The following is a 22,995-nucleotide window of genomic DNA, read 5'->3' on the forward strand; positions in this document are numbered from 1 at the left end:
GTTCCCACTACCCATGCTTTCACTGGCATCCAGGCAGTCTACATTCCCTCTTGACATCCCTGCTACTCCCCACGTCCCCGGCCCGACAGCACTCCGAAGTGTCACCCTAGGGCTTTCTCCTATTCTCTTGTTCAGGTATTGCTGTTCACATTGTATGTCTTTTAAAGGACTTACATTTTGTGGGGCGCCTGGGTGGCTCAGTGGGTTAAGCCTCTGCCTTCAGCGGAGGTCATGATCTCAGGGTCCTGGGATCCAGCCCCGCCTCGGGCTCTCTGCTGAGCAGGGAGCCCGCTTCCCCCCTCTCTCTGCCTGCCTCTCTGCCTTCTTGTGGTCTCTCTCCCTCTCTCTGTCAAATAAATAAATAAGATCTTTTCTAAAAATTAAAAAAAAAATAAGGGAGTTTACATTTTGTAGAACACATTTAGGTGCACAGAGACAGAGAGGAAAGTACACAGATTTCCCACTGATCCACTGCCGCACACCTATGGAGACTCCCATAATATCAACATCCCCCACCAGAGTGAAACAGTGGTCATCCCTGAGGAAGGTCCGTGACTCATCATAGTCATCCAAAGCCCACCATCCAAAGTACCAAAGTATCCCCATAGCCAAAGTACCACTAATGTTCACATCTGCTTTTCGTTTTCTGTGGGTTTGCACTAAAGTGGGATGACATGTATCCATCAGGACAGTACCACACAGAGCATATTCACGACTCTGCCTATTTATTCCTCCCCACACAGCCCCGGGCAACCAGCGATCGCTTTCCTGTCCCATAAATGTCCCCTTATAGAATGTCATTGAATTGGAAACATACAAAATGGAGCCTTTCCACATCGACCATTTCACTTTGCAATAGGCATCTCAGTTTTCTCCATATCTTTTCATGGCTTGATACCTCATTTCTTTTGAGTGGCCCCTAATATTCCATTATCTGGATGTCCTAGAGTGTATCCATCAACCTACTAAAAGACATCTTCGTTGCATCCGTATTTAGGAAATTATGAGAAAGGCAGTTATAAACATCGATGCGTAGGTTCTTGTGTGGACATAGTTTTCAACTTCTTTGGGGAAATACTCCTATGGCTGCTGGATGATACCGCAGAATATGTCTATATGTGTAAGAAACAACGTCAGTGTCTTAAACCTGGTCGAACAATTTTCATCCCAGTAAGTAAGGGTGAGAATTTCTGCTGCTCCACATCACCCCCGGCATTTGGTCTGTCACAAGAGAAGTGACTGTTGCTGAAGGGCAACAGTGGGAGAGTATATGTACAAGTGAGCTAGTTAAAGCACGAGAATACAAAAAAGGATAATCTCCTCGCACATGTGCACGCACACACACGCGCGCGCGCACACAGACACACACACACACACAATCTCCATGTATATACCTTTATAACACAAACACTATACAAGCTGGGGCACCTTGCCTCCTTGTTTGGGCTCTGGACGGAAATCACAGGGCATTGGCCTCAAGATGGGTTGGAAAGCTTAAGGAAGAGAGCAGGCAGGGGCAGGGGTCTGGAACTGGAGAAAGAAAAGTGTGTGGGCTCTTGTTTCTGATGCTTCACTGGCCATCATTGTACAAATGCCAGAGGCACACACACGGGTGCTCCCGCCTTGGCTTGATTCTTCAAGAAAGGAGGGGAAACGTCCTCTCTGCACAGACAAAGCCCTGCTCACTGCTTCCTGGATACCCAGACAGGCGCTGAGGTCTGCTCTCTGGAAGGCCCTGTGGGTGAGCCGAGAGGACACTAGGAGAAGCAGGACGTGTCCCAGCCACTGGAGACTGTGTCTAGCAGCCCCGGTCCTGTTGGGAAGGTGGGTAGGGGTGCCCTGAGAGGTGCAGAAGAAGCAGAAGAAGGAAGAAGGGGTGCGGGTCCTGGGAGGAGCACTGCCCTGGAAACGCCCCCGGCCAGGCCCAGGTGGCTGGGGTAACCAGAGGGGCCCCGTGATTGCTGCAGTGCTGCTGGTCCCCGGGAAGCTGGGTGGTGACAGTGCCCAGACTCCACACTGTGCCTCCATACTAGGGAACGGTGGGGGGAGGATGGGGGAGTCTAGAAGGGGAGGGGCGCAAGCCCAGGATCAGCGGGGGGCTGGGACGGGACCCCAACCCCGCCTGCTAGAGTCCAAGGGAGGTGGTTAGGGGAGCTCCCCACGCACTCCCAGCCCACAATCCCTCCCCTCCCCCACGATTCCGACTTGGGACCCATCGCCGCCCGAGGTGCTGTCAGCCCTAGGGGACCCCTTCCTCTGGGGTCCGGATGTGACGAGCGCCGACTTCCGCCTCCGAGGCCTGAGAGAGGCGAGGCCCTGCGTGTGGGAAGCCGGATTCAGGTTGGCGGAGGGAAGGAGCCCAGGCCCGGCAGCCAGGCGTGCAGGTAGACCCTGCCCTGAGGGTGCCCCGAGCGGGGGACGTGGGGGGACTCCCGGGATCCAGGGGGCCCCTGGCACCGCCACCGGGCTGAGCCCTTCCCGCCGGGGCCAGGGCAGGGGACACGGGTCCCCAGAGGGACGGGCCCAGGCCCTCCCTGGAGTGGGTGTCGGCACCTGAGGGAGATCGGTGGGGCTCAGCCTTCCCCGAGCTGGTGCAGCCCCTCGGGCCCTGCCGCGGACCGGCCCTGGGGCCCCTGGGGAGGGTGGCCACAGGGCGCATCGGCTGAAAGGTGCCTGGGGGGCCCGAGGGGGCTGAGGAGCTTGGTCGGAGGGCAAGGATGCCGGGTCAGGAAGACCGCGGCCCAGGGAGTCCCAGGGAGTCCAGGGGGGACGGGGTCGGGCCCGAGCACGGGCAGCACCGAGGGAGTTGGGAGCCCAGGACACAGGGGTCGATACTGAGGTCGGGCCGCAGGATCAGTCCGGGCAGGCACCGGGCGGGATGAGGACACGAGGCCAGCGTGGCGGGACTGGCGAGTCCGGGTCTCAGAGACACTGGGGGCCTTGGCAGAAGGAGCGGGGCCTCCCTCAGTGGGGTAGAGGGGCGGGCACAGGTCCTGCTTTGTTTCATGGTGAGGATGTAGGAGGATTGAGGGACCCTGGACCCCAGCCCAGAGTCAGTCAGGAAAGATCCGTGGTGGGGGATGGGAGCCCGTGGCGAGTCCGGACTTCCGCATCCGGGTCTCTGAGTGACGGAGGGCCTGGTGTAAGGAGCCGATCTCAGGTCGTCAGCGGGAGGGCTCAGGCGTGAATGGGAGTCACGGTATGAACCCTGAGGGAGGCCAGAGGGGACCTCACAGCATTCGGTTCCCAGGGTCAGTTAAGAAAGGCATTTGGGCGGGATGGGGGTCTCGTATCCCCTAGGGTGGGACTCGCGCATCAGGGTTTCTCTAGTGACTGGGGACCTTGGCCGAAGGAACATGGCCTCCCTGGGTGGGGGGCGAGGAGAGGGGAGGGCACAGGTCCTGCTGGGCTTCACGGTGAGCATGCAGAGGGAGGACTGAGGGACCCTGGACACCAGCTCAGAGTCCGTCGTGGAAGGTCCGTGGTGGGGGATGGGAGCACGTGGCGAGTCCGGACTTCCGCATCCGGGTCTCTGAGTGACGAAGGGCCTGGTGTAAGGAGCCGATCTCAGGTCGTCCGAGGGGAGGGCTCAGGCACGAATGGGATTCAAGGTATGAACCCTGAGGCAGGACAGAGGGACCTCACTGATGTCAGGTCCCAAGGCCAGTTGGGGAAGTTCTCCAGGCGGGATGGGGACACGAGGCCAGCGTGGCGGGACTGGCGAGTCCGGGTCTCAGAGACACTGGGGGCCTTGGCAGAAGGAGCGGGGCCTCCCTCAGTGGGGTAGAGGGGCGGGCACAGGTCCTGCTTTGTTTCATGGTGAGGATGTAGGAGGATTGAGGGACCCTGGACCCCAGCCCAGAGTCAGTCAGGAAAGATCCGTGGTGGGGGATGGGAGCCCGTGGCGAGTCCGGACTTCCGCATCCGGGTCTCTGAGTGACGGAGGGCCTGGTGTAAGGAGCCGATCTGAGGTCGTCAGCGGGAGGGCTCAGGCGTGAATGGGATTCAAGGTATGAACCCTGAGGCAGGACAGAGGGACCTCACTGATGTCAGGTCCCAAGGCCAGTTGGGGAAGTTCTCCAGGCGGGATGGGGACACGAGGCCAGCGTGGCGGGACTGGCGAGTCCGGGTCTCAGAGACACTGGGGGCCTTGGCAGAAGGAGCGGGGCCTCCCTCAGTGGGGTAGAGGGGCAGGCACAGGTCCTGCTTTGTTTCATGGTGAGGATGTAGGAGGATTGAGGGACCCTGGACCCCAGCCCAGAGTCAGTCAGGAAAGATCCGTGATGGGGGATGGGAGCCCGCCCGTGGCGAGTCCGGACTTCCGCATCCGGGTCTCTGAGTGACGGAGGGCCTGGTGTAAGGCACAGATCTCAGGTCCTCAGAGGGCAGGGCTCAGGCGCGAATGGGAGTCACGGCATGAACCCTGAGGGAGGCCAGAGGGGACCTCACAGCATTCGGTTCCCAGGGTCAGTTTAGAAAGGCATTTGGGCGGGATGGGGGTCTCGTATCCCCTAGGGTGGGACTCGCGCATCAGGGTTTCTCTAGTGACTGGGGACCTTGGCCGAAGGAAAAGGGCCTCCCTCGGGTGGGCAAAGACGTGGGGGCAGGTGCTGCTGGGCTTCACGGTGAGGATACAGAGGGAGGACTGAGGGAGCCTGGAGTCTAGCCCAGAGTCGGGGAATTTCCGAGAGGGGGATGGGAGCACGTGGCGAGTCCGGACTTCCGCATCCAGCTCTCAGAGACACTGGGGACCTTGGCAGAAGGCTCGGTTGCTCAGAGGGGCAGGGGGCAGCCCAGGTCCTGCTGGGCTTCACGGTGAGGATGCAGAGGGAGGTCTGAGGGAGCCTGGACCCCAAACCAGAGTCAGCCCCTAGAAGTCTGAGTGTAGGACACGGATTCCTCATTTGTGTTCGTATGTGCATGTGTGTGTGTGTGTGTGTGTGTGTGTCCCTCACTCGCCCACCTGGGTCTCCCAGAGGCTGGATGCCCCGTTGTCTGTGAGCCGATCCACAGGCAGTACAGCAGACAAAGGCATAGGCACCAGGGAGCCCCGTTGGAAAGGGGAAGAAGGCCCGAGAGACCTGGACGCCTCATCTCAGCCCCCGCGGTCAGCCCTGGGAAATCTTGGGCTTCGCCGCTGCACATCGTGGTCACAGACTTGAGCCAGTGGGCTGAGGGGAGCGATAGCCTTGGTGTGGGAGCACCGGCCCCGGGACAGCAGACAGGAGAGGCCCGGGACCCGCTAGGGCTCGAGGCGAGAGGACCTGAGGGAGTCCCCAGGGAGCCCGCTGGACCGCGCCTTGGTTCAGCCACGGGAGGCTCCTGGGGTGGGCGATCCCACGCCGTGCATGGCCACTTCAGCCTCAGGGCCTCTGAGGACCGGTGGTCACAAGGATGGAGCAGCCGCTCAAGAATGCGTAAGGGGGGAGATGGGCCGTGTGTTGCTGGGGGGAAAGGCGAGGACTGCAAGGAGGACTGCAGGATTGGGGACAGAGACCAGATTTGGTCCCAGGAGGCCCCAGGGACAGATGACCGCATAGGGCGAGCCCTGCATTCCCACCAAGTCTCCCAGACCCGGGGGTCTGGGTGGGAGCGTCAGGCTTCAAGATCTCCCGGGCGGACGGCGGGCCTGCTGTGTTGGAAGGTGAGGACCAGAGGGAGGACTGAGGCATCCTGGTCCCCAGCACGTTCAATTCGGAGAGGAGGCCCCAGTGTAGGAGGAGCACATGCCTGTCCTGATGTCCACATCCGGGTGTGAGAGACTGCGGGCTGTGGTGAGAAGGAACAGGGCCTGGGGTGTGGTGGGCTTGTGTGCGTGAGGGTGTGAGTGTGGAGCACGGGGTGGGGAGGAGGGTCACAGGTCCTTCTGGGAGTGAGGATGAGGACCCTGGGGGAGGACTGGCCGGACCCGGTCCTCCCCTCTCAGCAAAGAAGCCAGTGCCCCGGAGTCCGGCCTTGCCCTGTTGGCAGCCCAGGGAGGATCGGTCAGCGGTGGCCCAAAGTGGCAGGCATGCTCACTTGTCTCATGGGCTGGAAGGTGGGGAGACCTCGGGGAGTGAGGTCTCGGGCTGAGGGGCACCTGGCCTCTATCTCAGGTTGGGGGCTGGGTGGAAGGGCCGGCCCTGGCAGGAAGGAGGATTAGCCTCCCGGGAGCCTGAGGGCATCCCCATCCCAGGACAGAGGGGTCGGTCCCCACCGCCAGCCCTTTGGGATCTTGCTGGAAGCGGACGGTGGGGGATGGACCCTCGGACATGGGCGTGGTGGCTCCTCACCCTCCTCTGGGAGCTCTCAGGGAGGCGAGGGCCATGCTGGGAGAGGTCGGAGTCGGGTCATCCGAGGAAGCCCACCTGGCAGACACACAGGAGGCCCTGGTCCTGGCAAGAGTCAATGTGGGGACCCCCGAGGCAGGAGCGAGGGCTCCCAACCCACCCCTTGGGACAAGGAGGGGATGGCCCAGAAATCTGGCCAGCTCTCCCTGACCGCCCTGAGAACCCTGGCCGGGTCTGCCAGGCGCAGCCCCTCTTGGTCCCCAGATCCCTGGGCTCTGGGAGGGGAGGGCCTGTGCCTGAGGGTCTGGACTTTGGTCAGTGGAGGAGGCACGGGTGGAGGTGGGAAATGAGGAGATGCCTCCCACAACTGGATCCCCAGGGCCCAGGCCTGCCCTCACACTTCTGTCAGCCATGGGGACACGGGGGTCGGTGGGGAGACGGGGCATCGGTGGGCAGACTGATTTCTCCTCGCTTTTCCTCCTGGCTTCTCCATGAGATGAGGCCTCGACACCAGGAAGGTGGCCTCCAGTCAGCACAGGGAGTTTTCCCAGGCATTCCGAGGGGTCAAGGTATAGACAGCGGGTCGCACCCATCCAGTATAGACGGAACCCGACGTTCGGCCATCCCTGGAGATCCGTGACGAGCCCTGTAGACCTATGGCAGGCCGGTCCAGATGTGGACCCCCTCGCTTTCCTTCCCGGAGGCTCAGGGCTGCGTGGTCTTGCTGGGACCCTTTGGCCTCTGGGCCAAGCGGGGTGGGGCTTAGGTCCTGGCAGGGGAAAGAAGTCCCCCGAGAGGCCAAGGAGGGGACCGCCCAGCCTGGACGGGTGGCCCACTCAGGGAGTCCAACCCAGCCCTCCTGTGTGCCCTGGGCCCCGGGCCTGTGCTGTAAGTCTGCACCGTCAGGTGCCTCCTCCTTTGATCCCCCAGGGTCGTCGAGAAGGGGCTGTTGAGCCCTCGGTGTGAGGCAGGAGTCCCTGGGATCACGGTGCAGGTGAGTGCCAGTGGTCAAGGTGAGGTACTTGCTCTGAGCCTGGAGCCAGGGGCTCGCCCATCCCAACCCAGAGGGGAACCCTGGGCACCCATGGGCGACGCAGCCCACTGTCGGCTCTGGGACGTCCGGGCCTCTGCTGGCTGGGCTGCACCCTGAGGAGCCGCGCACATGTGTGTTCAGGTTCAGCCCGACACCAACGCCATGCCCCTGGGTCAGAGGAGTGAGCTGTGGAAGCTGGAGGAAGACCCTGGACCAGGACCAGGCCAGGGCCTGGAGGAGGCACAGCAGTGCGGGGCTGGAGGGGTGGAGGCCCTACCTCCCTCCTCCGCCTCTGCCTCCTCCCAGTCCACCGTCCCGTCCCTCTCCTGCTCTGCCCTGTCTCTGGGCCCCCCGGAGGAGGGGTCTGCTGCGGGGACCCCGAGTCCTCCCCAGAGCCCTCAGAGGGCCTGCCCCTCGCCCGCGGCCATGGCAGCCACTGTCTGGAGCCTGCCCGACCAGGGCTCCAGCAGCTCAGATGAGGAGGGGTCCAGCACCTGGGAGGAGTCCGAAGAAGCCGAGCCTCGGCTCTCAGACGTGCTCCAGGAGAAGACAGCTGACCTGGTGGGGTTCCTGCTCCTCAAGTATCTCACCAAGGAGCCGACCAGCCAGGCGGAGATGCTGGCGATCGTCGGCGAGGATGAGCAGGACGCCTTCCCCGGGATCCTGGGCCAGGCGTCCAAGTGCATGCAGCTGGTGTTCGGCGTGGAGGTGAAGGAAGTGGACCCCAGCGAGCACTCCTACGTCCTGGTCCCCGTCCTGGGCCTCACCTGCGACGCGATGCTGAGCATTGAGCAGGGCGCGCCCAAGACCGGCCTCCTGGTGGTGCTCCTGGGGGCGATCCTCCTGGAGGGCGACCGTGCCCTCGAGGAGGTGGTGTGGGAAGCGCTGGGGGTCATGGGGGTGTATGCCGGCGAGGAGCACATCATCTATGGGGAGCCCCGGGAGCTCCTGACCAATGTCTGGGTGCAGGAAGGGTACCTGGAGTACCGGCAGGTGCCCGGCAGTGACCCTGCCCGCTACGAGTTCCTGTGGGGTCCCAGGGCCCACGCGGAAACCAGCAGGTTGCAGGTGCTGGAGTATTTGCTGCGAGTCTATCCCGGGCTGCCGGTTCCCTCCCTGGCCCCCTCTGAAGAGGCTGTGAGCCATGAGGAAGAGGGGGCCTGAGGCCCAGGGGCGGCTGTGGTGCGGTCCCGGCTCCGGCGGGGTCGGCAGCTTGTCCTGCGGGGCGCTGGGCACGGAGTGAGGCCGTTTCTTGGTTCTTCCCTGTGTGTGTGTGAAGAGAGAGCCCTGGGATTTCTCAGCAGTGCAGGGCCAGGGAGGGTTGGGGGGAAATGCAGGGCAAAGAGCCTCCTTTGGGGGGTGCGGGGGGCGGTTCCCTGCGATGCCTCCCAAGTTCAGAGCTTGGTGTCCCTGGCGAAGCTCTCCAGGGGGCTTCCTTGTTATAGGAGGCTTCGTTGGCTTCAGCGGCTGAGTGTGTGAGTGACATCCCCCAACACAGCGTTTGTCCTGACCCAGTTCAAGAGTTACGAGTTTTGTCATGTCCCGGGGCCGTCTGGGGGGCTCCGTTGGTTAAGCATCTGCCTTTAGCTCAGGCCAGGATCTCAGGATCTTGCGATCTCACCCCACATCGGGCTCCCTGCTCAGTGGGGCCTGTTTCTCCCTCTCCCTCTCTGTGTGCTGTTTCTCGAATAAATAAATAAAATGCCTTGAAGCACAAAGGATTTTTGCCATGTCCTAGAGACCAGCCTAGACACTTTGCCTCCTTTTTTGGGTTCTGGGCCAGAATCACAGGGCTGGGCCTCGGGATGGGTTGGGAAGGCGAAAGAAGGGAAGGGGAAGGGGAAGGGGGTCAGGAATGGGGGAAGAGAAGCGCGTGGGTTCTGGCCTCTCTGACGCCCCGCCGGCGGTCATGGTGTAAATGCCAGAGGCACACACGCACACGGGGCTCCTGCCCTGGCTTGGTTCTTCAAGAAAGGAGGAGAAGCGTCCTCTCGGCACAGAGGGAGCTCTGCTCACTGGCTCCTCGATCCCTAGACATGGGCTGAGTTCTACTGTCTGGAAGGCCCTGCGGGTGAGCGCGGAGGACGCTAGAAGCAGGACGCGTCCCAGCCATAGGGGACCGTGTGTGGCAGTCCCGGTCCTGGCACGAAGGTGGGCAGGCGGGCCCTGGAGCTGCAGATGAAGCGGAAGCAGAGTGAGGGGGTGTTGCTCCCGAGGCGAGCACTGCCCTGGAAATGCCCCTGACCCAGCCCGGGTGGCAGGGCTGTGTCCTGAGGGGCCCCATGATCGCTTCTGTGCTGCTGGTCACGGGGAAGCCGGGTGGTGACAGTGGCCCTCTTTGGGGATCGGGTGCTTTGGGGGCGGGAGAGATGTCTTAAATGGATAAATGCTGGGAGCAGTTTGCATTGGGCTGTGGGGAAGGCCGAGTGAGTGTCCTGTGGCCTGAAGGGACAGCGTGCCGGGCCCTGTCACAGGGTATCTGAACGCGGTGAAGGTTCAGTGGCTTTATTCCTACCGTCTCCACGAACGTCCTGTGGACGACAGCGGGGAATGCGCACGTCCCGGACAGCCCTGTTCCCCCTGGACTGGGGGAGCCCTCGCTGCCTCCTCGGCCAGGAGAAAGGATCGGGGCTCCCCGGAGCTGTCCACGGCCAGTCCTGAAGAGTGGCTGGGTGTTCGTGGGAAGGAAGGAAGGAAGCTCAGAGGTCTGCATGGGAGAGAAGCTGAAAAGAGGCATCGAGGTGGTCTCTGCCTGTTCCTGGGGACCGTTGGGTTCCTTGCACGGAGCTGGTCTGGACCCCCTGCCCCACCCTCACCCATTTGGGCACCATCTGTCCTCCCGGAGGTGCACAGGCAGAGAGCACGGCGTGCTTCGCTTCTCTGACGTTCCACTCGAACCCCGCGTCTGTGATCTGTCAGGGCAACGGAACATTTAGAGAGGGGGAGAGTGGGGGGGCGGTCACAATAGCACCGGACAGCTGTCCCAAGCACTGCGGACCCTCAGACGCCAGCGTGCACGTGTTCCGGCCTCTTCCAAAGCGGGACAGGAGCAGAGACTCACGGGTTAGAGAGGATTCGGACCGTGCATCCGAGGAAAGCGAACATTCTCAGCCCACTGAGATCTTGGAGGTTATGGCCCTGGGAAGTGCCGAAAGGGGCTCGGGAGTGAGTAGGGCGATGGGCCCCGCTGAGATGTGGTAGCCACGTACGTGCGTGTGCCAACTCGTGAACATTCGATGCGATCCCGCACTTGAAGCCCCTGCCCCTTGGTCTTTGGGCACATCCAAAGGCGGAGACTTTCAAGGCAAGTTTGACTTTCTCAGGAACCGCTCCCAGAAATGAGGGGGTTTTGCCTCGGAAAAGTAGAAATGCCGCTTTGGGCTGAGAACGTAGTCCGCAAGAGTGAATCAGAGCGATGCCCAGTGCTGGGGCCCCTCTTGTGCTCCTCCTGCCCCCAGGCTAAGGGGGAAACAGCGTGGCCAGTCCTCTTGCGCTTAGGAAGGCTCCCGTGGCAGAATCCTGTTTGTCACAGGCATTCCTATCGAAGGCGCCCCAGGGACCCGGATCCGTTCTTTGCCCTGACAGCACAGAACAGAGAGCGCGCTGCGTCCTCAGCCAGACACTGGTGTCGGACCCACGGACCCTCATGCGTGTGTGTCATGCCCGACGCGTGGGCCTTACTGCTCTGTGCAGGGCGGGCGTCCTTCCCCACAGGAGCCCCCGCTCGGGAAACGGGCTGTAGGGATGCTTCCTGCCCCCTGCACCGCCCGGTCCCTGAGCTACCCCGTCGGTCCCCTCGGGGCCGTCATGAGTCTTTTGGGAGCCGGGCAGCCAGCTGCATGTGGGCCTTGTGGGAACCAGGGCGGGGGTCCTCCTCCTGGGGCCCGGCCCGCAGCCCCCATGCCTCGTGCACCGCCCGGCCTGTCCTGACCCTGGCCTCGGTCTGCAATGTCTGGGGTCTCGTCCTCCTGCCTCCCCGCTGCCAAGCCCTCACTCCCCAGTCCTCTCACACTCATCCTCCCTCGGGAGGCCCCAGCCACGAATCCCGCTCAGCGTGCCCGTGCGTCCGCTAGAGCTGACTCAACACCCTGGTGGCGAGTGCGCCCGGGGCCCGCGGATGACCGTCATCGCCCCGCGACTGGGTGAGACCGTGTACAATGCTGTGTTACTTTCGGAGATCTCCTGTGTAACCCCAACTGCTTCATGAAGCTGGTGGCCTTGTGCAGGTGACTCTGACGCTTTGCTTCCTGAGGCTGAGCCAGAGAGGGCGTGTGTTCCTGTCAGCCACCCCCAGAGCCTGCTGGGACCCTGGTGTCTGTAGTCGGGCCGTTGTAGCAGAGGAGAGACTTAGCAGGGGATGGCGTGGCCACCTGGATGCCCCCCCCATTCACCCCAGATACCCCCAGTCTCAAAAGCAGCCATGGAGGACGGGGTTCGGGTTCCCATGCGGAAGGCTGTACAGAGGCTTGGCCGCCCCAGGAGAGGTGGAAGGAGGAGCACCCCCACCGCATCCCGTCTGGACTGCCCTGGGCTGAGCAGGGGAGGTCAGGGGAGCCCAGAGGAGGCTGAGGTGAGCTGGAGCCTCTTTGAGCTCGTGAACTGGGTGCTCTTGGCCCAAGTCCCAGGACTGGAGCCCGTGGGGCACTCCAGGATGGAAGCAGGGATACTGCGTGCCCTCCTCGGAGGGAACGGACTTGGGGGCCGTGGGATGGTGTTTGATCCAGACCGTCCTGGACTGCTTTGCTGCCCCACTCGGGACTCTCCCAGCTCCACCACGAGCATCCCTCAGGAAGGCATTTCAGGGGTGCCAGGCTCTCTCAATCGTGTCGACGTTAACACACGTCACCCGGGTCCCCGGCACCTGTGGCCAGGGCTGGGCAGGGCAGGGACCGGCCCACTTGCCCGTTGGCCGGACGACGTGATGATCTCTAGATGGCCTGACCCGTTCCCAGGAGGGGCTGGTGTGAGGTGTCTCAACCACGGTCCTGCATCTCTCAGAAGCCCCCGTTGCCGGGGCACAGCCATGCCTTCCTGAAACCCCACCGCCTTGCCTGGGGTCTGACCTTCAGGCTGGCTCCACCCTACCTCCCATCCTCTGGGACAAATATTGCTGTCCCCGGTCCTGGCACCTTCACGGGCAAGCCTGGGGCCTCTCTGCCTGTACCGGGCCCGAGCTAGGGCTGAGCACAGGGCAACGGCTGGGCCAGTGGCGGGAGGCAGGGTGGGAGACCAAGGGACAGCCGCAAGACAGTGTGAAAGGCAATGCTGCATTTCCCGAGCCCCCGGACAGAGGATCTGGGCAGAGGGTCCCCCGGACACTCACCCTTGGGCAGGCCGTGACAGTCGTTAGCCCCGGTGGGAGGGTGTTTGAACTGCCGGCCCACTGCGTGTCTGATGTGTAGCCTGCCCAGGGGAGTGAGCCCGCTGGACACCGTTGGACCGGCCCGTCGGCTGGGAGGGAAGGGGACGGGACTGGGAAGGGGCGTGGCAGAGCAGCGGCCAGTGCCTGAACCCAGAGCAGCCTTCGGTGGGCCACGGCTCCTCCATCCGCGTGCGAGTGGGATCTTGTCCTCCCACGAGGCCCCATCCCCCACTGAGTTGTCCTGTCTTCCGAGGACTCCTCCTGGCTTTGGGAGTTCCCCGACTTTGTTGTCGATGGCCGTGAGCTTTAGGAGAGGTCCTGGTCAGACCCACGGTAGGACGTCCCTCAACTGGGGTTTGTTGGATAGATTTCTCCGGCAGAGACCCGGCTACAGGTTTCTGAGAGGAAGACCACAGAGTAAAGAGATGCTCACCCCATCCTCTGGAGGGTGTCTCCGGACGAGGAGTACGGGTAGTCACTGTGGATGCTGACCCTGAGCATGCGGCTGAGGTAGAGGCCGTCAGGGTCCCCAGTGGAAAGGGACCCTGTCGTTTGCCTGTTCCGCATGATGCTGTTGGGGGGAGGTCACTGTGCCCAGCCCCGCCCTCTGGGGAGCCGGGCTGCGCTCCTCCTCTCTGGGGGAGCGGTATCTACTTTGGTAGCTTGGGACTCGCCTGCGGGAGGCTTGTCCACTCTCGTGCATTTGTCCCTTCACCATCCCATCCTGTATTTTTCTCACTAGGGACTCGAGGATGTTTTATTCTATCGTTTGGGTCACATCCCAGTTTTGCTCGATTTGGTCGCTCACATTGTTCTAGCGTTGGTCGTCTGAAGGGGTCTCAGTCAGCTTCCGAGTCCCTTTGAGGTAGAGAGTGGCTTTGTTTCGTTTTTATTTTATTTTATTTTTAGCGTGTCCTTACTTTCTGGCACTTTGAGATGCTCCAGGCTCCTTGTGACCTAATAAGATACTGATTTCTGTACTTCTACATCTATATCTCTATATTTTCGCTATCTCTCTCTCTCTCTCTCTCTCTCTATCATACAGGTCTCTGGCTCCGGTTCCTGACATGGGGCTCCTAAATCCCTTGTAAACAGGGCTGCTGGGAGGATCGCTTCTCCTAACACGTAGTCTCTGATCCCGTGTTTGACACGGGGCTCCTAAATAAAACCCTTGTCATTTCCCGAGAGGTAAGAGCAAAAGATGTTCTAACCAGATGACCCTAGCTGGGCTCCTGGGTGGCCCTGGAGGTGGCGACAGCTCACCCGAGAGGCCAAGCCATGATTAGAAGCTTGGAGGGTTCATCCCTGCCGCCCCATTCTGCAGAGCGGGGAGTCCCGGGGGCCGGACCTGGCGTTAAGAATCAGTCGTGCCTGACTGTGAGGAAGCCTCCATAAAACAGCCCAGGGGTTGGGGCGCCTGGGTGGCTCAGTGGGTTAAGCCGCTGCCTTCGGCTCAGGTCATGATCCCAGGTCCTGGGTTCGAGCCCCACATCGGGCTTTCTGCTCAGCAGGGAGCCTGCTTCCTCCTCTCTCTCTGCCTGCCTCTCTGCCTGCTTGTGATTTCTCTCTGTCAAATAAATAAATAAAATCTTTAAAAAAAAAAAAAAAAAAAAAAACAGCCCAGGGGCTGGGGGAGCTTCCCGGCGGGTGAACACACCAACGTTCCGGGAGAGTGGTGCCACCCAAGCCACGGGGACCAATGATGATCCTGTGCCCGGGTCCCTCCCAGACCTCCCCTGATGGATGCCTTCATCGGGCCGTTCCTGCCCTTTAACACGGTGATGAACACACGTGTCTCCCTGAGTTCTGTGAGCTGTTGTAGCAAACTGTCGACTCCACGGTGGGAAGGCCCAGGGAACCCCCCGATGTGTAGCCCACTCCGAGCTGTGGGTAACGTGGGGACCTGTGCGACTGGCATCTAAGGTGGGGGGCTGTCCTGCGGGACTGAGCCCTGACCCCGCGGGATCCGGTGCTGTCTGCGGGTAGAGAGGGTCGGGAGGGCATCAATAATTGAGTCAGGACACCCAGCTGGTGCGGCAGACTGCTTGCTGTGGGGTGGGGGGAGCCCCCAGAAGTGTCACAAATGGTGTGAGTGTGGTAGCCATGTGGGAGTAAAGGACAGACACGTAGCACAAAGACTGAGCTTTTGTTCGTCGCTCAGGCTGCACATTTCCGGCCCCTGTCCTGGAGTCATCCGTGCGCCTAAGGAGCCCGGCTTCCTTTCCTTGAGGAAGGGATTTAGAAACCCAGATCGGCATGCCGGCTGGGCCCGAGCTGTCGGGCTATTATTAGGTATAGGCCCTCTCTGCCGACGGAGCGAGGAAGCGTCCAGGTGTACTCACGCCCCTGTACGCGTGTGTCTACGAACGTTTCCATGTGTGATCATCTGCTCTATGGGGAGCTAAACGTGGCCTCATGCTCCTGACTCCAACGCTCATCTAGTACCTCCTGGGTCATTCGAGCCTCCTGCCCTCCTTTAGAAGTAAACATCCCTTCCCACAGGGAGAGAATGGCTCCGCCCAGTGGCCATCCATTGGCCTAGGGCTCAGGTGGACTTTGGTAGGAGTGTCAGGAGATTAACCTGGGGACACGGCCTCGGGAAACAGCTCCGTGAACTAAGAACGCGGGGGTCATGTCGTTCCCTGGGCCTTGAGTCCTACCGACGCCCTCGCTTCCAGAGCAATGTAGGTAGCACCTTCCCAGGCCCCGTCCAGGAAGGGCGTTTCATGCCTTTGTCATACACTTGCCAGAGCCGGATTCCTCGGACAGGCTGCATTCCTCCCTGGGATTCCACGGGCCGCTGTGTGATTTTGTGCCTGTGTGTACTTGGCATACAGGAAGGCACACCCTTGTGCTGTAAAGTTCAGTGGGTTTGACAAAAGCATCATACCATCCATCCAGTCACGGGGCCAGTAGTACGCAGAATGCTGTCACTGTCCTAAAATGTGCCCTGCCTCCACCTAGTCGGTCCTTCCTCCCGTCTCCCGAGCCCGTGGCAACCGCCGATCTTTTGAACCAGTTCTCTAAGTTTGCCTTGCCCAGACGCCGTGGACCTGGAATCAGACGGTAAGCAGCCTTTAAGAATGACCTGCAGTAACTGGAATCCTCTGTCTTTTTCTCTCGGTGGGTCAAGCTACAGGTTGGACACTTCTCTTCATCTTTTCAAAGAACTGACTTTTGTTTGCATCGATTTTCTCTACTGCTCGCCTTTTTCCTCGGCGGGATTTTATTTGTAAGTAGTCTCTACCCCCAGAGTGGGGCTGGAACTCACAGCTCCGAGATCAACAGTCACATACTCCGCCGACTGAGCCGGCGGGGCCCCGGTCGTATCTCTCTTCCCTACTTCATCTCCTCGCACTCTGTTCTCTCTTGCTGTCTTCCTGGTGCTTGCTCTGGGTTCCCTTTGCTCTTTGGCCAGCGTGCTGATGTGGCAGGTTAGGTGTCGGGGCTCTCGGCCTGTTGGCTGGTTGGTTTTCACGTGGGCGTTTCCCACTGTGAGTTTCTCGGGGCTCTTCGGCCCCATCCCATGAGCTTTGGCGCCGAGTCTCTAGCGCTTGTGCATGTGAAAGAATTTTCCAGCCTCCTCCTGTTTCCCGGTGTGATTCGGTGGTGATGGTTACGGCCCGAATTGCTGTCTGCCCCACACTCATCGGGGGCCCCCGTGCTCCCAGGCCCTCAGAGTGTGACTGTTGCTGGAGACAGGGCCTTTTAAGTGGCGACGGAGTTCAAAGGAAGCCGGCGAAAATGAGCTCCCTTCAATATGGCTGGTGTCCTCGGGAAAGGAGTGGAGGAGGACGCAGCAAAGGAGACAGCAGGGGCGGGGCTTGCCTGCACGCGGGGGTGACCGTGGCAAGAGGCAGCGAGAGGGCGGCCACCTGCACGCGGAGGAGAGAGGCTGTCAGAAGAGCCCACGCCTGCCAGCACCTTCATCTTGGACTCCCTGTCTTCAGAACCGGGAGGGAATCGGCGTCTGTCGTGCAAGCCACGCAGTGCGTGGTCTGTGGATGTGGCAGGCGTGGCCGACGGACACGGTTCTCTGGGGATGCGCTGCCTGACCTCCATCTGTTTGCGAGTTTCCCACCCCGCGCTCCGGGATGGAGGACGGCTCTCCTTCCGTTTTGGCCGGAGGACATACCTTGTTGGGTGTCAGCCTTTTAGGTTCTCGAGGGACGGGCTGTGGTCAGGCACGTAGGCTTTCTGGAGAAAGTACCCCGGAGAAGGGTATTTAGTCTGTGCTTGGGGGGTTCCCCGTGGCTGCCCTTAGGTCCCCTGGTCTTCAAGGGCCGCTGGAGTCTTCCTTCCTGAGCGGCGGCTGCCCATTCTTTTCCTTCACTGAGAGCGGGCTGTGTCCGCCAGCTCGGGCCACTTCACGGAATGCAGCCTCCTGGGCGGCTTCCCCAGCAGGCATTCGGCTTCTCGCAGTTCTGGAAGCTAGTCGTCCAAGACCCAGGGGTCGCAAAATTGGGTTTCCGGTGACAGAGAGCCTCTCTTCCTGGCTTGGAGAAGGCCGTCTTCTCACTGTGCCCCCCACCCCTCCCATGGCCTCTTCTCTGTTCCCCGGCGGGGCGGGTCAGAGAGAGAGAGAGGGACCTCCGCCGTGTCTTCCTCTTCTGACAAGGACACTAGGGCCATCAGGTGAGGGCTTATGACCCTTAGGACCCCGTTTACCCTTCATGATCCCCCTAAGGGCCCTTCGTCCACATACGGCCACATGGGGGCGGTCAGCGCGGCTCGGATGAATTTGGAAGTGGACACACCCTTCCGTCCCTCCCACTGATGGCACCCCCACTGAGTGCCCGGGGGCCTCGTTCCATCTTGCGTGAAAACCGCGGCCCCCAAGTGAAGTGGGACAGCAGCTGACAGAAAGGCCTGGCACCCTGGGGCGATCATCCGGGCGACACGCGGGCCTGTCTCCTGATCAGGTGGCTGCTGAGGGGATCCCTCAAGGGTCGTCACCCCAGGCAAAGGGAGCGTTTTTTGTTCTTTTTTTTTTTTTTAATGAGTGGGGCCCCCACCATCCAGGAGTGAGCGCACGAGGACCCTCGCTCCTACTTAAAGGCCGCAACAGCTGGGCCACATTTCCGCAAGCGCCCATGCGAGACTTCCCCAGCACTGGCTTCGGCGCGGCACTCTCCGTGGTTACTGGCTTCTGCTGGACCCGAGAGCGCCAGTGCGGGCACGGCCATTTGCTGTCTGCGAAGGAGTGGAGAGGCTGAGGGCATCAGCTCCAGGTGGCCGGACAGAAGGCCCCTCTTGGGGGCAGAATCAGAGGCCTGCTCTCCCCAGAAGCTCAAGTCCACCCGCGCTCCCACACGTGGGCACTCCGTAACCTACTGCCCGTTCCCGTCTCCCCAGTGCATTCCACCTGGCTCGGGCCCCTCACAGGCACGGGGGCAGGAACAGGGTCCCTGATAGGTGACAGACGGGGTGGTCAGTGAGGGGAACGGTGGTCCAGGCCTCTGGACCCAAGAGCACACCCAGAGGTGGCCCAGGTGCTCCCAGTGGCTCCTTGCCTCTCTCGCTGCTCTCGGGAAGAAGGAAAGGCTGGGTCGCCTGAGCGCTTGTCTCCTAATGGTCTGGACAGAGGGTTTTCCTGGCCCCTCTTGTCCATGATGGCTGGAGGTGGTCTCAGTCGTGGGGGAGGGGGGTGTAAGGACAGGCGAGCATCCTGGCGCCGGGTCCCCGTTTGTCAGGCTCTCCCGATAGAGAAGGCAGGAGACCGAGGAGGTGGGCTCCTGGCTGCCCCGTGCCCATCCACAGGGAGGCTCCTGGGAGGTTGGGGCTGCCTCCGGGGCCAGATCCGTGACGAGCCCCGTGGGTCCCAGCCTCCCGGCGGCCTGGGTCCCCACTCCCCTAGCTGGTCCCCAGTGCCCTCTCGGAGGTCAGAGGTCCTGGGGAAGTAGCGGGGCTCCCCAAGAGCAGATTGGGCTTCCTTGCCAGGACCGCTCCGGGGGGAAAGAGGCCCCTGGGCCAGGTGGGTGAGGGTGCATAAAAGGTCCCAGGGCCGGACCGGGGGGCGGGGCAGCACAGTGGGCCCGGACCTCTGAGGGCCTGTGTGCGGGATCCATCGGAGACAACGCAGACCCGCCCTGCCCATTTCTGAGGTTCTGCCCCGGGGCCGAGGGCTGGAACCCGGGGCCCGTCTCTGCGTCTTGTCATCACGCCCGAGCCCCTGGTCGTGCAGCTGGTGTGGACGAGACTCTGACTGTGGCCTCTCGTCAGCCTTACCTGCCGGTCTGTAGAGCAGGATTCATTGCCCTGTCTTTGCTTGGAAAGGTTCACGCCAATCCTCGGCGGCTGTCCTCCACCGAGGGCTCTGTGCCGAAGGCCCGGCCAGTGTCCCTCACAACAGGCTAAGCCCCCTGGGTCCACGAGGCTGACACGGCTTGACACTTGCAAATGCAGCTTTGAAACGTAGCTGAAGAAGGAGGAATGTCAGAGTACGAAACTCGAAGAATGTCAGAGTATGAACCGCGAACCTCGGCCATGTAGCCAAGAGGACAGAAACCCAGGGTTCCCTGGCCTGTGGGATGCAGTGGGCTCCCAAGAGCTGCAGGGCGCCCCCACCTGGCAATAGCGGCCTCCTGCTTGGGAGGCACCTGGTAGGCCTTGGACAGGGCTTTCCTAAGGGTGGCATCCATTAAGTCGTCATGGCGACCTGCACTCTGCACACTTTAACCTGAGCTGTCATCAGGTGCAGCTGACCTTTTCAGTGGCCTGTGTTTTGGGGAAGGGGAGGGGCAAGTCCTTGCTCTGAATCCTGCCTTGCAGACTGAGGTCCTGAGCCTCAAGGTATCTAGTGGAAGCAGGAGGCCATTGGGGGAGAGTTGGGGGGGGGGGGGCACACTCAGGGCCAGAGTCTGTGCTCCAGGGAACTATGGGCACGGGGGGGGGGGGGGGGGGGCGGGTCCTCCTTTGTGCTGGCGGCGGGGGGGCTGTGCCAGCCACTGCAGGCCGTTCTGCCGCATCCCTGACCTCTGCCCTCCGGGTGACAGGAGCATCCCCTCCCCACCCCCGCCCCGCTCCCCAGTGGGGACCACAGGAATCTCTCCAGCCTTTGTCACGTGTCCCCAGTGAAGGGATCGCCCTGGTGTGAGGGGTCGCCCTGGGTGAGAACTGCTCTTCTTGGGCACTGGGCTGCGATTTCGAATGCTTTGCTGGGGCACGAGTTCTCAGCTCTTGGCTGCTCTCTCAGAAAGCCCTGTCGCGGGTCACCGCTTCATGTGCTGTCCCAGAAGCACGTGATAGGCCATGCCCTCCTTTGGGGCTATGGCCCAGAATACCTAGTCGGTCTCTATGGCACTGGGGATTCGTGTTTCCTATGGTGAGTCTTGTGACAGGCGTGGCCACAATCCTCCCCAAGCCCTCAAGGGCACCCAGAAGAGGCCGTGCGTGCTTCCACGGGACACGCGCCCGAGGACCGACGATGACGGCGCTTCTGTTTCCTTGGGGTGGCCATTCAGGGGGTGAAAGGCTCCGGCTCCCCTCCCCTCCCCTCCCCTCTGTCACCGCTTGGCCCCTTCTGCAAAGAAGGGACAGAGAGAAAGGGAGCCTAGCGGAGACGGTGAGGGCCCACTGAGGAACAGACCTGGCCGCAGCCCAGCATGGAGGCGGCTTGGGCAACGCTTGGCGGGAAGAGAGTCCACCGCCGCCAAAATCTCCCGGCTCTCCCACGTGGGTATCAAACGTCCCGGCTCTCGAACTTTGCAGCACACTGCCCACGGCCCTCCCTAGGCCACCCTTGCTGTTCAACCTGCCCTTCCACCTTCCCAGATGGCCTCACCTAGGAGGGTATCCTGGGAACCAAAGGAAGAGCCAAGGGCGCCTGGGGGCCTCGGTGGTGGATCGAGCGTCTGACTCCGGGTTTCAGCTGCGGGCATGATCGCAGGGTCCTGGCATCTGCCTGGGTCGGGCTCCCCGCTCAGAATGGAGTCTGCTTGAGGTTCCGTCCCCTCGCTCTGCCTCCCCTTCTGCTCCTTCCCCAGCTCTGGCTTGCTCTCCCTCTAAGAAACAAAATCTTAAAAGAAAAGAGAGTAACATGCAGCACGGCCTCTCCTGTTCCCCCCGAGCCCCGGTTGCCTCCAAGACCTATTTGGCCGCCTCGGCTCAGCCCGCGGGACGCTTTCATGCTCAGTTCCCTCCCCGGTGAGCTCAGAGTGCTCAGCAGGAGCCCAGCCCAGGAGGGCTCCGGGCCAGCCAGGTTCCCTCAGCAGAGGCTATTAGGGTTGGTACGCAAGCAGGACTGAGCGGTGGGAAGAAGTGTGGGATGGGTCTGGCCCCGAGGTCATGACGTCTAGGTTGTGCCCATGCAACCACGCCCTGTCTGAAGAGCAGATGACCCAGGTGACCATTGGGCCCTTCGGCCCCTTTCTGTGGAGACGTGCATGTCATCAGGCTTCCCGCGGGTGGAGGTTTTTTAGGGGGGTGGGGTTCAGAACGCTGTGTGGTTCGGGATCCGGAGGCACGTGCGAGTCCAAGGCAGGGATGAAGAGACAAGTGCGCCTGCCAAGAGCTAAGGCGTTCCCAGGTTAAGGACTCTCTGGAAGGGGGTGAGGACCCACTGGTGAGCGTCAGTTCCCAAGGGAGCAGCCTGGGACAGGCTAGACGGGCCGCGGTCAGGGGCGCGCTAGCCTCGGGGTGACGGGGGCCCCTGTTTGCCGTTGCCATGTGTCCATTCGCTTGTGGGCTCTTCCCCCTGCTCGGGGGGACTCCCTACTCCTGCCCAGTGGAAAAATTAAGGGCAGCGGTGTCTCTCGGTTCTGGGGATGGTTGCTTTCCCCCCTCTCTCCCGCTGCCTGGTTCCAGAGCCCATCTGGTATGGTCTATGGCCCGTGAAGGCCATGGTGGGAGCCTGGGTGCTCGTTGCCTGTGCCCCTTGAGACAATCAGTCTTTGAGGAGGCTCGGGGTGCAGTGTGCGCGTTCTCGAGGCACTGCACACCCCAGGAGCCAGAGGTTGTTTCCTCCCAAGTCGGAGCATGATGCGCTCGACATGTTGAGTTCAGAAGAGAAAGAGGGGGATTGGGAACAAAGGGGAGAAGTCACCAGCTCCTCTGACAGGGGCGGGAAGAGCCACCCATGCATCCTGTCCTCCAGACACCGGCAGGCAGCCTCTGCGCTGCAAACCCGTAGGACCCGGCGGCGACTGTCCCCACCCACCTCTGGGTGCTGGAGGACGGTAGGGCCACCTTTTCCCCCTCCTACGAGGTGCGACCTGACCTCTCCTCGTGGGTCAAGGGAAGGTCCTGTCATACAAGGGCCCCGGCACGACAGGGAAGGGCGCCTGCCCGGCCAGGAAAACCCTGCCGTGGTGAGCCCTCGGCCCCCGATGCCAGCTTCTCGGACCCCTCAGGCGCCGCCACACGGAGGCCTTCCTCAGGAGCGGAGGCGGAAACCCCGAGGGGCCTGACCGAGGGTCTCCTGGGCCCCTGCATCCACCGGGAGTGGTGTCGTGCCAAATTCTTGACCGCGCAAGCAGAAAGCTGAGGCCTAGCCCGCTGCTAAGAAAGAAACATCGCAGAGGCCAAGAGCACGGGGGTTCATCAGAAAGGGGCTCCCTTTCTGACACATTTTATTAACCTGCCTGATTTCCGACAACCAGACGGCCCCTGGCTGCGGTGGTGTGCCTAGGGGGGGTAATCGGGGGGCCAAGCGGCCCGTGGCAGGTACTCGGGGAAACAGCGGCAGTCGGGACAGCAGTGGAAGGGGCTCGGGGGGTGAGGTGTCACGGTCACGGGGGTGACGGGTCCGGCAGCCACACCAGGCACAGCGGCCACGCCGGGCACCCAGGGGTGGTAGAGCGGCAGCAGCCCAGCCACGGGGAGCTGCACGGTGGGCACGGGGAGGAGCACGGGGGGCCCGGGGGCGAGGCCCAGCACCGACGCGTAAGGGTGTATCTGCGCGGGAGGCAGGGTGACACAGACCCAGGGGAAGGCCGAGGGCTGGGCCACGTCCGGCGCGAGGGGCATGGGCGCCTGGGCACCCTGGGGCTGGCCGTCCACGGGCCGGCCTGCTGCGGCGTGGGTGTCGGGCACGGTGGTCCTGGCCGCCGCGCCAAGAATGGCCGGAGGGGCCGACTCGCTCCCGACCCGGATGGTGGGGCCCTCGCCCTGTGGGCTGCTCTCTGGCTCCGGCGGGTCCCCGGCAGGGGACAGGACTCCCTCGTGTCGCAGGCCGGGCCTCGGTGCCGCCGGGGGGACGCCCAGGGTGTCGGGCTCGGGCTCGCTTTCCATCTGCCTTACTGTGGATTTCACGGCCACTCTCCTCTTCATCCTCAGGAGCAGGTGAGGACAGTCTCTCTTGAAGAAGGGGCTCCTGTAGAACTGTAACTGCG

General features: G+C 62.0%; 2 protein-coding genes across 14 annotated transcripts in view; one reads left to right on the top strand and one right to left on the bottom strand.

Moving 5' to 3' along the window:
• Positions 1-2,291: 2,291 nt before the first annotated feature.
• On the top strand, positions 2,292-8,572 carry LOC125091691 (melanoma-associated antigen 8-like). 9 transcript variants are annotated; one of them, XM_047715494.1, is made up of 3 exons: positions 2,292-2,384; positions 7,200-7,263; positions 7,444-8,572. In XM_047715494.1, exon 3 carries the CDS (start codon positions 7,465-7,467, stop codon positions 8,464-8,466), a length of 1,002 nt encoding a protein of 333 aa, XP_047571450.1. In that variant the 5' UTR covers positions 2,292-2,384; positions 7,200-7,263; positions 7,444-7,464; the 3' UTR covers positions 8,467-8,572. The 9 variants fall into 9 exon arrangements, with proteins under 9 accessions (XP_047571450.1, XP_047571443.1, XP_047571446.1 ...); XM_047715487.1 differs by having other exon boundaries at positions 2,302-2,384; positions 7,200-7,282; XM_047715490.1 differs by having other exon boundaries at positions 2,315-2,384; positions 7,200-7,257.
• A 13,564-nt stretch (positions 8,573-22,136) lies between these two features.
• Positions 22,137-22,995, bottom strand: part of LOC125091820 (transmembrane protein 185A) — a 38,005-nt gene continuing 37,146 nt past the window's right edge. For 4 of the 5 annotated variants that reach the window (XM_047715827.1, XM_047715825.1, XM_047715826.1 and 1 more), the window contains one exon: positions 22,137-22,990. In XM_047715827.1, coding sequence (XP_047571783.1) covers positions 22,152-22,990 — 839 coding nt within the window. In that variant the 3' untranslated portion in view covers positions 22,137-22,151. The remainder of the gene's footprint in view (positions 22,991-22,995) is intronic. The other variant, XM_047715829.1, reaches the window with a different exon arrangement.

The sequence above is a fragment of the Lutra lutra genome, chromosome X, assembly GCF_902655055.1.
Source record: "Lutra lutra chromosome X, mLutLut1.2, whole genome shotgun sequence".
Lineage (NCBI taxonomy): Eukaryota > Metazoa > Chordata > Mammalia > Carnivora > Mustelidae > Lutra > Lutra lutra.

Excerpts from the sequence above, each read along its gene's own strand:
- LOC125091691 (XM_047715485.1), top strand. The coding sequence starts at position 3,202 with ATGAACCCTGAGGGAGGCCAGAGGGGACCTCACAGCATTCGGTTCCCA. Across the intron at positions 3,252-7,199 it reads CACAGCATTCGGTTCCCAGG|GGTCGTCGAGAAGGGGCTGT; the intron begins GTCAGTTAAGAA and ends TTGATCCCCCAG. Across the intron at positions 7,258-7,443 it reads CAGGAGTCCCTGGGATCACG|GTTCAGCCCGACACCAACGC; the intron begins GTGCAGGTGAGT and ends ATGTGTGTTCAG.